Raw genomic sequence first — 14,357 nt, 5'->3', positions numbered from 1 at the left:
AAAACAGCTTTAATCTACAGCTGTATAAATTAAGCTATGTTATCTAGAAATGATTTCTTGACTTAAATCTCACACCACATTCCATGGCAAACATATATCAGGTTGTTGCAAAAGCCATGATGTATTTTGGTAAAAAATAGCAAGTGTTAATTTGTGGAAATACAAGAGTTAGTCAGATCTATATAATCGTTATATCAATAACTGAGAAGTTGAGTGCCATGTGTACCAATACTAATCTACGTTTGATTTGTTTTTACAGATTTGACAACAAATGGAAGACAGAAGAAAAAAGCTGCATTTCCGTTACATTTTATTAATTCACTTCAGGACAGGCCAAGCCCATAGAAAGTTGTGTAAAGTTTACAGTGATAATGACCTACATGAATGCCAGTGCCAACACTGTTTCACAAAATTCTGTGCTGGTGATTTTGATTTTCATAATGCCCCTTAGTCAGGAAGGCCGAGCAAGGTTGATGACGGCCATAAAGGTATTAACTGGGTCAAACTATCGCTACACAATGTGAGAGATTGCAAAAACATTGAACATCCATCATTCAACTGATCATAAGAATCTGAAGAAACTGGGACACGTAAGTAAGCTTGATGTGCGGGTTCCTCACGAACTTAAAGAGTTCCTTTGACGGCACGAATAAACATACGCAAATACTCATTACATGCGAGAAAAAAAATCTTTTTGAAGCAACTGATAAATGGTGATAAGAAATGGATCTCTACAACAATGCAGTATGCGAACATCTGTGGTTCTGAAGGAGAGATCTGTCTTGAAAGACATCGAAAGCAGACGTTCATCAGAGAAAGACTACATGCTCTCAGTGTGGTGGGATTTTAAAAGTGTCATGTTTTTTTAGCTTCTATCTAGGAATCAAACAATCAATTCTGATGTGTACTGCTGCCAACTGGACAGTTTGAACAATGCCATCATCCAGAAATGGCCAGAACTTATTAATCATAAAGGTTTCATGTTCCATCATGACAATGTGAAACCACACTCAAGTTTGGTCCCCCATCAAAAACTTCTGGAGCTTGGATGGGATACGTTGCCACACCCAACATATTTCCCTGACCTTGCACCATTAGCCTTCTACTTTTTTTGCTCTCTTCAACAGCCTTGCATGGTACAACATTCAATTCTGAGGTTCCAAATGAATACCTTCTTCAGTTATTCATGGATAAAAGACAGGTTCTTCTACGAATAAGGTATTCTGCAGTTTGTTGAAAGATGAGGCATGGTTACTGAGCAAAATGGGCATCATTAAATTAAATGCATTCTTTGTGTCACAAAATACATGTAAAACAGTACAAATGCATCGTGACTTTTAACACAACCAGATGAATTCCAGCATTTTACATTAATCTGCAACTAGTGAAATGAAAGCATTAACAATTAAGTAAGAAAAAGTGAAACTTAAAAAGCATTCAATCTTACACAAATATACAGTATATTAATTATATAGGCATGTATAAAAATTTTTTCTAAATACAAATTCATGATATTCAGATTAAACAATTTTTAATAACATACCATATTTGTTGATGGCTGTAAAGCCAATTTAGCTTGCTGCTTTCTTTGGTTTCTATAATAACGCTCAAAAGATTCTCGTTCTCCCTGTGAAACAAAATTATCTATATTAAAAGATTTCTGGCAGAAAAAACTTTTGTGGTGCATTTCACCACACTTTATTTATAGTAAGATTAACAATAGAGTAAGATCAGTAATAATAGAATAATTTGGAAAGAAATAGTAACATACAATATTAGCAGTAAATTGCTTGGAGTCTAGCATATGATTCAAGTACTCAGGTATTAAGCTTTTGAAAATGTAATTTAATTCTGGAAATAAGGAACACTGATAAGATATTATAGCTACCAAGTGTAGCTTCAGTTAAATTAATATGCTTAATATGTATTCCGAACTCCACCTTCACTGTCAACAGCTCGTCCCTTTTTATACACTTGTATTCTGCCTTAAAATCTATAAATAGATGGTAAGTTTTAATACTGTATTCTTTAGATTTTCAAGGATTTGACTCAAGGAATGAATCTGGTCAATAGTAGATCTTTGGAGTCTAAATCCACATTGATAGTTTTCAATCACCTTATCCACAAAGGATAGCAGTCTTGCCTATAATAGATTAGAGAATATTTTACATACCATACTGAGAAGAGTAGTGTCCCTACAGTTATGACATTCAAGTTGACAACCTTTTTTTTAAAAATAGGGCAAATGAATCCTTCTTCCCATTCAATAGGTATTTTCTCCAAAATCAAAACATTGCTTAATAATATTATGAATAGCATTTATAAACACTTTGTCAATCTTCAGTAGTTCAGATGGTATATGATCAGGACCAGCTGATCTGTTGTCTTAAAGTTTTTGAATTGCCAGCATAACTTCATCTAAGGTTGGTAGGGATTGACTTTCTGCATACGGGGAAGAATTTGGTTCTTCAAAGAATCCAAGGAAGTCACCAGTTTCTTAATATTTATTTATATATTCTTAGTGTCATGTTCTCTGAATAATTTTTATTTTGTAATTTTCTCACACTTTCATACTGAGAAAACCTAAACAGAGAGAAAGTTTACATTTATCAAAATACTCTTAAATATGATAAAAAAAAATTATTATTACTGTGGGAATTGAGCTGCAACCCTCCACCAAATGGCGTAACCTACATCTGCAGCAAGAAGCCTTCAGGCAAACACAGCCAGTTGATTTTACGAGTTCGAGAGAACTGGTCTAACTTGAATGCTCATGACAAAGCTACAACAATGCATTTATTGATCATGATCTGGACTGATCTAAATAGACAGCACACAGGTGGCAGTTGTTATCATTTACCTGCGTACAAGGAGGTGACTACACTGGAACTAACGTAATGATCTCTCTTCTAAAACATACTCGATTCATCTGTTATAAACTGATCCAGTTTATCTTTTCGGTACTTTTCCGTTTTGCCGGCGCAAGCGATAAAGTCGCCAATAATGGTACAACCGATGCCAAACGGAATATTCTCGCTGGTAACCTTTTACGCCTCATTTTCAAAACAAGTCGCAGCTTTTTTTTATCAGATTGATTGTTTCTTTCAATACTGGCATATAATTACATAGAATTTTTATCAGATAGTTCAGTTTTATGTCTAAAGCCATTTTCGGTAATTAGGTCAATTAGGATGCAATCACAGCGCTTACCGGAAGCCGAAAATATAGAAAAGAAAAGTCAAGGGTTAAATTCATCAATTCTAATGAGAATGCATTAGTGAAGTAAAGCACTGCAGTTTTACATAATTTCTGAGTAAGCTATTCGTACGCATTGAAATATTTCTTGCATTTAAACTTGTGTTCCAAATTAAGATTTAACTTGAAATTAATGTAGATAATTACGGAGAGCATTAGATTTTTGTAGAGTAATTTACGTGAGATGAGATCGCTTGGAGTCACGTGATATGAACCGGCGAATTAGGATGTTGAACCATGAAAGCATAGTAAATTCTTAAATTAATGTCTTTTTACAAATTTATTGGCTTTTTATAAAGTTTTAAGTGATATTAAAATGTTTATGCCTTCAAAAAAAAAAAAAAATTCTTAGAACTAAAATTTTTTATGTGTATACTGTATGTTGTCGCCAATAAAGTCTGCTTGGCGAGATTTGCGCCGGCGAAACGGAAAAGTACCATCTTTTCTTTATGCTAATCATAAAATAAATCTAATACTTGGAACCAGCTGATGTGATTTCTGTCTAAGCCAAAACTCTGGGGTTCCGGTAAACTTCAAAATAAAGTACTGTGAAAGCTTCTCCCCCCCTCAAGACAGTACTACTTCTGTTTTATTTTTTAAATAATTCACACAAAAGTAATTTAAAATGAATCACTGAAAAATCTGTAAAGAATGTGCCAGAAAATGCGAAGGAAGCTGATAGAAAAATTATTGAAGATTTGGATGTCTTCATACCGAGTCTTGTAATTTGTTTGTGGGCATCATAAAATTGATCACAGAGGATCAGACTACTAAAACAAGTAATCAGCAATATCTGTTGCAGACAGAATGCTTTAAATGAGCTCAGATTGAAAAGCAGATTGAACTAGAAAATTTAAAAACACAATCACTGTCTGGTGATAGAATAAACATGCAGATTAGTGTCGAAAATTTAATAAAAAGTATTAAAACACTTCCAAACTCTGTTCCTGAGAAGCCAGAGGCATTGCATTTGTTCTTCCCTCAATTGGAAAAAAGCATTTGGTACAAAAGAAGTTCTGAAAGGCTTACCAGCGAAGATACTAATTAATTTATTAGGGGTTACTATCTAATAATGTTCTAACTTGTGCAACTGAGAAGGAATTGGTGGATTACGAAAAACTAAAATTCAATTAGAGTTGCTTTTAGATTAATTTCAGCCAACAGCAAGAGAGATCCTCACCAATTTTAACATGCTCCCCATGGAGAAAACAAATCGCATATTTAGTTTGCTACGCGATTCACTGCGATATTCGAATACTATTTTCTGGTTAGAGAAATAATAATAATAATAATAATAATAATAAAAGACTAAAAAGTTATGCAATCTAATTGTTGCAAATAAAACTGCTTATATATCCCATTGCTGGAAAAACTGTCTAAAATAAATAAGTCAAAATTTCATTCTGATGAAACAAAAGTACCAAGTGTTCAAAAACTAACTATGATGAATGAATCATTCCATGAGAATCAAAATAGAAGTGGACCAGATATGATTTTGCCATGGAGATTCATGCTATGTTTGGGGGGGAAACGGGAAAAAATTGTCGTTGTGCTAGGGATTGCATAAAAGGGTTTAAAAAACAAATTGCATAAAATAAGGACATGGAAAGAACAAACAAAACCAGCATTAAAAACATCAGTTTTATTCAAGAGTTATAATATGCTGGTATTCTAACATAAAATAAACAAATTAAACACATTTATCGATTCAAGTTCCAGTTATAAATTCCTTCTAAACTGAAATTAGATAAAATAATACCCAGCTCACGTTTTGATGGAAAAAAGGAGGCAAATATCACTAGAGTAGCATTAGCTCTGAATCAAAATTCATCCAGGCTAGAAATATCATTGCAGAAGTACATAAATTACCTGTTCCTTTTATTTTAACACTAAATAGTTACTCTCAACTTCTGAAAGTCGGGGGAAAAATAAAATAACACACCATTTCCTAAAACCGGAAACGATTTTCAAAGTGACTCGTCTTTAGTAGAGTGTTTTTAATTAAATACTGCAAATGTAATTAATGAATGTGATCTATATTTATTGCATGTTAAGGATATGAATATTCAAAAGGCTCTGCCATTATTGATTAATAATTATAGACCAAACGAAACATGAAACTAAGAAACGAAAAAACTAAAAACATGAATTTAAAAATAAATGTTGTGTTAAAAGACAGCATTCTAATATTGCAACTGTCTCGAAAATTACCGTTTGTGGAACAAAAAAACTGTTGATAAACAGATAGACTAGTGGCTGCAAATGGGGATAATTAAACCATTTTGCTCTGAATATGCATTCTCAATTCTGTTATGTAAAAAAGCGCAATGGCACACTTAGGTTATGCATCACTTTTACAAAATTAAATAAGAAACTTGTGAAAGATTCTTTTCCTATGGCTCAGGTAGAGGAAGTACTTGATCATTTGGAAGCAAAAGTTTTTTCAACTTTAAATTTGAAAAGTGGGGTTTTCCACATTCCAGTTAAGGAAAGGTGCACAAAATATTTAGCATTTAAACATGTTTTAAAAGTGGCATTAGAATATAGATTAGAAATTAATTTTTTAAAATGTTAATTCCTAAAAAGAAAAATTGAATTTCTTAGTTCTTTAACTGAAGATGGTAAGTCTCTCCCCAAATAAAATGCTTGCAGTTAAAAATTTTTCTCAGCCAATGAATTTCGAGCAAATGTGCTTCCTAGATCTTGTAGGGTATCTTAAAATATTTGTAGCTGGGTATTTAAAAACAGCAACAGCAAAACCATTGAGCAATATGTTTGTAATGGCATAGAATTGGCTTGTACTTCACATCTTTCAGCAAGGAAAGCCTTTGGAGATGCATATGGATGTTAATACTCATGGTTTTGGTTGCTTCAATGTGCAGATGATGGACAGCTGTATCCATTCAATAAGTAAAAAACATCACCACAACAAGAAAAACTGTCAAGTTATGAATTCAAAGTGCTTGTGAACATTAAAACCCTAAAGACTACGAAAAATTAAACCATGCTTTAAAAGTAGCATTAGAATATAGATTAGAAATAAATTTTTTAAAATGTCAATTCCTAAAAAGAAAAAATGAATTTCTTAGTTCTTTAACTGAAGAGGGTACGTCTCTTCCCAAATAAAATGCTTGCAGTTAAAAATTTTCTTCAGCCAATGAATTTCGAGCAAATGTGCTTCCTAGATCTTATAGCGTATCTCATAAAATTTGTACCTGGTTATTTAAAAACAGCAAAACCATTGAGCAATATGTTTGTAATGGCATAGAATTGGCCTGTACTTCACATCTTCCAGCAAGGAAAGCCTTTGGAGATGCATATGGATGCTAATACTCATGGTTTTGGTTGCTTCAATGTGCAGATGATGGACAGCTATATCCAATCAATAAGTAAAAAACATCACCAAAACAAGAAAAACTGTCAAGTTACGAATTCAAAGTGCTTGTGAACATTAAAACCCTAAAGACACTTCAAAATTACCTCTTAAGGACAAAAAGTAAAATAGTCATTAACTGTCATGCATTTCAGAAAACAATGCAGGAAAAAAACTTTATGCCAAAGATAGCCAGATGGGCATTACTATTCAAAGAGTTCGAATATGAAGTCATCCACAGACCAAATTAACAAATGAGACGCACAGATGCATTGAGCAGAAATTTTATGTGCATGGTCACCCGTTTGCAAAGTGAAATCACCTCTAAGATTACAACAGCACAAGAAATTGATGAGTGTCTTCAATTATTAAAACACTGGTTGAAAAAGGACTCAGAGATACTACCTACTACAAGATAATATGTTGTATATGCAGCATAGTGGTTGAGAACTCGTTGTGTCGGAAGCAATGGAGTTAAAGAGATTATTCGTGGCATACACAACAGAGGACACTTTGCTTTACAGAAGATTGAAGATATGTTGAAAACAGATTTCCATATATCGAATGCTAAAAAAGAAGTTTTTATGAACTGCATGTTATCATGTCGAGTGCATCCTCTGCAATAAAAAAATGATGCAAAGAAGGTCTATTGAACCCCATTCCAAGGACAATATTGATTTAAGCACATACTACACTTATTTAATCAGTCTCCTACCATCTACAAAATTGAGATGCCACCATATACTTACAATGCCAAATGCTTTTACAAAATTTGATTTGTTACCCAGTCAAGACGATATGAAAGGCAGATACTCAACAGAAGCTATAGATCCAACAAGCTGTCTTCAGAAATCCCTCAAGAATTATCTCTGACAAAGGATCTGCCTTCACTTCAAAAGACTTCGAAGACTACTGTAAAGATGAAGGCATTCAGCATATACAGATCACAACAGGAGTACTAACAGCCAATGGCCAACCTGAAAGAATTCATGGAACCCTTATCACAGTGTTTGTAAATCTGTTAATAGATGATCTTGCGAAATGGTTCAGATTAGTTCCAGACATCCAATAAATCATCAGTAGCATAGTCATCTGCCAAATTCACTCCCTTCAAGTTTATGGCAGGCTAGAAGATGAGGAACAAGACAGACCAAAGAATCAAAGAAATCCATCACAAAGAATTACTGAACTCCACAATTCATAAGAAAGAGACTATCCATGAAGAAGCCAAAGCAAATATCTTCAAAGTACAAAAACAGAACTGGGGACAATATAATCAATGTCACAGAATTGTTCCACTCTATAAAGCCATGATATAGTGGCCATAAAAAGAAACAGTTCTGATGAGTTCTCAAGCAAAGACCCAAGTTCTTAACACCTTATAAGGCAAAGCCACTTACCTGCTATGACGTAGCAAAAGTAGGTTCTCATGAAGGGACCTGACGTAAAACAACTTCCACTTGCTGCCTGACTACATGAAGCACTGGTCAGGTGGTACTGCAACCTGAGATCATTTTATTGCAAACTGTTTTTTTTTAAACATCTACTTTTCTGATTTTTGCAGCTTTTAAAGATTTCTTTTTTTCCCCTTCACTTTGTGTGTTTCAGTGTTCAGAGGTCCTCATGCATCCTGGGAATTGACCCAAGCACCCTGGGAATTGAGCTACAACCTACATCTGCAGTAGGAAGGCTCCAGGTAAAGTTGTTGGTTTTAGGAGTCCGACAGAAGCAGTCTTACTTGAACATTCATGAAGGAGCTACAGAAAGGCGATCACACCTGGATTGATTTAAACTAACAGCATGCAGGTGGTCAGCTGTTATCATTTATCTGTGTATGAGAAGGCAATACAGGTAATAGCACTGTGATACTCTTTTCTAAAACATACTTGATTCAATTATCTTTCCTTTATGCTTATCATTGAAATAAACTTAATACTTGGAACCAGTGAGTGTGATTTCTGTCTACGCTGATACATCATCCCCACATTAATGTATCACTTATTGATGTAAAACAAAATTTAATACACATATTAAATGATTAAATACTGGCTGAATCTTCATAAAAAGCTTCACAAATTTTTACAGTAGATTAAAATCACTCAAATCAAATATATAACACAGTAGTTTTACAGAAGCTTAAAGCCATTCAAATAAAAAACAAATTATGCTGAAAATGACTAGGAATAGATGTTCTTCATTAACTCAATAAATTTTCTTTATTGTTGGGAAATATTTCTCTTAGTAAAGGTTAAAAATGAAAAACCAAAAGATTTGGTAACCTACAAGAACATGATGAAAGAGCAGGAGTCTCCCAGTTAAACTAGAAAAGTTGGTAGTTATGTGATACATTCAAAATTTATACTGCTTACTTTTAAAAATTTTTGTGAAAACCTTTTTATTTTTATCACACACAGTAAAAAGCCACCTTATGATTTCCACATTGTTAATGTAGCCAATGTTAAAGAAATCTAAGGTTTTCCACTTCAAAAGCATTTCCCTCTCCTCCCCCCCCAAAAAATAAGAAGAAATTTGAATATTAAATGCTATTAGTATATTTTGTTAATAATTAATTTAAATTCTATTAGTACATTTGTTAATAAGCAGTTCAATTCTATTAAAATATGTCACGTTTATCAAAACAAGTATTAATTGACATAAATTCTATAATATAAGTTTTATCAAAAATGATCATTTGAGAAATGTGATGGATAATATCTTAAATACATACTAATACTGTATGGATATGTAGGCATCGATACACAGGAGAAAAATCAATCATATCCTGAGCACTCAAATCATCTCCATCATCAAAATTAAAATCATCTGGTAATTTCTCAACTTCACCAGTGAAAGGATTAGGTGGAGGAGGAGCTTTTCGCTTCTTACTTTTCCACTTGAAGTCAATATCCACATTACTTTGTTCAGATTCCTACGAGATGAAACAGAAATAATAATGGTGGGAAAACAAAAATTTGAAAATGAACAAAATACACATAGGTACAAACTGGAAAAAAAAATTTTTTTTTATGTTTTTTCCCCCCTTTTAATAATGCGCTGCTTGAAATATTTGAAATTCAATAGCATATATTCCTGAAATTCATAAGCAGTTTAATATGGGTTTAAATCATATTTCTACATAAAAGAAAACATAAAATACAGTTTTACCTGAAATGCAAAGTTTGACGGAAACTAAAAACTATTAATTCCTACAATAAGTTAGATTAATCTACTTTTTCAACTGCATCATATTGAGTTCAAATACAATAACCTTACATTACAAATACTCAATAAATAATATAATATATGCATTGGATATGAATTAACAACAGGCAGAACCATTAGTTCTTAATGATTTTTCTATGAATTATAAATGCATATGTAGTCCACATAACATACTAAAAGTTACTGCATTTTAACTTAGAGATATCCAAAAAACATTTCACAAAAATCATCAAGTGATATAAACTGAATTATTCTGCTACAAACTACAAGGACTTCTTGTCTAAACTTCACTACTAGGTGTACGATAGCTTTATTGTCAAATACAATCAAAAAAAACTTTAATACTTCTAAAGCCATTAAATAATTATATAATCATCAAGCACTAATATAGCCAGATAAAATGAACTGGTCGTGCAAGTGCTTTCATATAATAAGTGTACAGTTTCTTTCATATACAATGTAAACACATAGCAGTTTGCCATGTGAAACTTTTTCCAAAGGCAATCCGGTACTTATGTGTTGTCACAACAATCTGATTAAAAGTTGCCAAATTTTTAGAATGTACCAAACTCTGTAAACAATGCACATAACCAATCTTCAGGCAGCCATGCTTATACCAATCCTTCAGTCAAGCAACATCACCATTTTCATATGCATTCTTTCTATTGTATTACAATGGCTTTAATAAACAAACCATCACATATTTTCCCCTATAATTTAATTTTAAAATATTCACTTCTGAAACTTAGCAACAATGGAAAAAACTACAATAAAATTTCTGCAGGAGTACAGAATATTGACCCAAAGTCTACAACAACAGGAACAACGAAGAGATGCATTTAGTACATGGCCAGTGTTACTGAGTTTGTGCAATGCCCAGTTTCTACAATTTTCTGATTTTTTTTAAAGCGAAACAGATTGCTGTGTACTCGGGAAAAAGAAGAGTTTAAAAAATTACAGAAAGATTTGGGGTGGAAGGCAAGTGTTTTATTTTTTTAATGTATCACATAATCCTTACCTAATAAAAAAAAAATATTTTAAATTGCTAAAGCATATTTTCTTTTCATATGTTCATCATGTTTGCTGACTTACGATAAATATTAATACTTTGAGAATCTCTTTAGAAAAATCACAAAAACCACCAATATAAACTCATAATTGCTACGTTGGGCCAAGGTGGCTTTGTTAATCCTCTGCGCAGCGCAGGATTTTAGATCTGCCATGAAGACCAGTATTTAAACAGCATTTATTAATTGAGTTTGTAAATTACTTATTTCAGTCTATATTTTCATAAACGTACATTCATGAAGATGATATTTACATTATTAAAGAAAGTAAGAAAGCAAAATATCTTAAATTATAAGCTAATATATGACAAGTAGCAAAACTTCTGATGACCGGAAAAAGCTCAGAGGGTTAATATGTAAGTATCAGACAAGCAGATTGTCATTAAAACATCTGCCATAATTAAATAATCAAAACCTAGCATGATTAGAATTTAAACAAGAGATCTCCCCCCCCCCCATCTGTAGATATTTGATTTACATGTTTCCTGTTTAGGATTGTGTTTATTCCAGAGATATACATTTCTTTCAAAATAGTGGAAGAAACTAGAAAATGCTATACGAAAAGGAAAGAAATCAGAAGAAATTAACAGTGATGCAGCTGGTGAAGTTGATCAAAGGGATATATTTACTAGCACTAATTTATTCATTTGAAAATAAATCTTTCATTATTTTTTAAACATAATTTTCCCGAAAAATTCTGTACATTGAAATGTTTAAATCAATCATATATATATATATAACATATAAATATAACATTAATATGAAATAAGAAAAAAAAAATTCCCCGGCAAGTTTTCAGCACTGGAAGAAACTTGCTAATCTCAATGACAATACACCATTTCCAAAATCTTGCTTTACCCTGCCATTTATAACACTAAATCTGTGGTAGAATGAAATGTGATTTACAAAATTTCATATGAACTGTGTAAACTCGTGAAGATATAAGTTCACCTAAATTATAAATTTTTCTAGTTTTCTAGAATTTATCCATTCAAAATTATCAAATAGGTAATTATATACATTTGGTAATTGTAATAACGAACAGATGCTGGTTAAATTCATCTGTGACATTAAACAGACCTGAGCTGAGAGTTGTTTATACCTTGTTAACTGTTGTCATAAGAAATGATACCATAATGTAAAATAATGTCGAAAAGGCTGCAGATTTCAACAAACTAAGAAAATTTTATATCCTGTTGTGTCATTTCACTGATGTTTAATTACAATTGTAATATATGATTTCTTATTAAAATTTTTAATTAGAATTTGTTTCTAACTAATTATTGTTCTATTATTCTGTAAGGTGATCAATAATAATGTTAATCGTTTAGCATTTAACTAACCAAACTGTAAATGTGAAGTATGATTTTTATAGAAAATATCAAAGACTGAACATACTTATCCTTAAGACAGAAATTTATGGGAACTTAGCTCTAGATTTTTATACACCTTTGAAGCACATCGAGACATAAAACATATGGCCTTTCCAAAAAATTCACTTTCATACTACACAAGAACAGGCTGTCAGCATTTGCATCAACAGTTCATAGAATTTTCAGCAACAGTAAGCTGATGCTGCTTATCTCAGTGTTATTTTTGTTAAACATGTGTTCATTCTCCATGTACATAACTACATCATCTGTAAGCATATAGATTATTATTCACTACCACAAAATCTGGCTGGCATCAAAGTAACTTTGACAGAGATCCTACTATCAGAGATTTCATGTGACAGACTTTTATTTCAGTAATGCAAACTTTTAAAGATAATTGCTTTAATCTGTAAAAGTTTTATCCAGTTCTTTATTACAAAGTATGGGTAATGTTAACTCCTTGCATAGACATTATGCAAACTTTATGATCATAAATATGATCTAGTTTCTTTCAAACCAGTCCTTGAATTTGTAAAGAGAATTATTCAATATCTTGTTTTCATTAAACTATATCAAATTTTGTTTTCTCTTTTGTTTATCGATTATTTGATCCATATTAAATAAAGGTTTATTTTGTAAAAAAAAAATTATTTATTTATTTAGTTCTTTAAATTCACAGTTGCATTTCCACTACATATTTTCTTTAGTGATGCAGAATTTAATGGCAGGGAAATTAATTATTCTAAACATTTCAGAAATATTTTTTATTTTGATAAAAGGTTAGTTTCTGGTCCATTATTTGATAAATCTTAGTGTGAAGCAATTCAGATTAAATATATAAAAACACATCAAAAATTAACAACACGGCTGCAAAAACATTTACTAGCAATTTATTGTTATATTCTAGCATCAAACAAATTCTCCTGGTAATGGCTGGTTATTTGATTATGCAAGGCACATTAAGGTGCTTATCTAAGGGATGGAATGTGTTTGTTGTAAATTTTGTTTGAAAGGAAATTGACTCTCATTCATGCTATACATGGGAAAAATGATAGTAGCCAGCTCATTTGCCAAAAACCGGATAAAAGATTAAATGCTAATGTTCAGCAGTCTAAGCCACTAAGCTAATGATAGCAATAAGGTTCAAATGTTAACAGGCCTTTAATGCTTTGCCATATTTAACTAAACAATCAAATCAGTCTACAATTATCAATTTCAAAACAGCAACAGAAGTTAAAAAACAACACATAAACAAATTACCTATATTCTCTTAGAATTTTTAAGCCAGCTGTTAAGCTATGTTTTATCAGAAAATAAAACAACATATTACAGAATTACTTGCAGTAACTTAAATTTACATGGTACTACAGGGTGTTTCATAGATCATGGGACAAACTTGGAGGGGTGGTGGAACGTACTAAAAATTTTTTTATAGGAATGTAGGGTCTTAAGGCAAGAACGCAAAAAAACGACACGACAGGAAAATGTGTTTATGTACAAAATCAATGCAAAGTGCTTCTTTGTAGCAATACAGTATTCACTATAATTGCGACCACCAGCAGTAATACATGCTTGGTAACATCGCAGAACGGATTGATGAACATTTTGAAAAACGACAGGCATTCCATGCACGCTAGCAGCCGCAATGGATAGTCGTACAACGAGGTTCTCCAGTGAGTTAACGGGAGTCTTGGAAATGATGCTCTTCAGATGGCCCTATAAAAAAAAAAAAAAATCCAAGCTGGATATATCTGGCGAATGGGGTGGCCATTGAACTGGTCCACTGCAGCCAATCCATCGGCCCGGAAATGTCTCATCCAAGTAATTGCAGACCCGCATGTGGTTATGGGCTGGTGCACCATCATGCTGGAACCACATGCAATCACGAATGACAGCCGGAACATCCTGCAGCAATTCCAGTAGCACCTCTTGCAGAAAATTATGATAACATAAACCATTTGTACGTACAGGTAAGAGGTATAGGCCTATGAGGTTGTTGTTAACAATACCCGCCCACACATTCACAGAGAAGCGGGTTTGGAATGCATGTGGACATGTGCCATGTGG

At 32.5% G+C, this 14,357-nt stretch overlaps 1 protein-coding gene across 5 annotated transcripts in view; it reads right to left on the bottom strand.

Moving 5' to 3' along the window:
* The window catches only part of Sec15 (exocyst complex component Sec15), a 151,912-nt gene that overhangs the window by 77,164 nt on the left and 60,391 nt on the right, over positions 1–14,357 (bottom strand). For all 5 annotated transcript variants that reach the window (XR_015042585.1, XM_035354487.2, XM_035354489.2 and 2 more), the window contains exons 5-6: positions 9,357–9,557; positions 1,544–1,627 (exon numbers count right to left, since the gene is read on the bottom strand). Coding sequence is in view for 4 of the 5 variants with exons in the window: in XM_035354487.2 (XP_035210378.2) it covers positions 1,544–1,627; positions 9,357–9,557 (285 nt within the window). In the remaining variant the exon portion in view is untranslated. The remainder of the gene's footprint in view (positions 1–1,543; positions 1,628–9,356; positions 9,558–14,357) is intronic.

This window comes from Stegodyphus dumicola, chromosome 8 (genome assembly GCF_044657685.1).
Source record: "Stegodyphus dumicola isolate Sdum_Otavi_A_Nest chromosome 8, ASM4465768v1".
In the NCBI taxonomy this organism is placed as follows: domain Eukaryota; kingdom Metazoa; phylum Arthropoda; class Arachnida; order Araneae; family Eresidae; genus Stegodyphus; species Stegodyphus dumicola.
The sequence above is the reverse complement of the archived record's forward strand: the minus strand, read 5'-3'. Positions and strand labels throughout refer to the sequence as shown.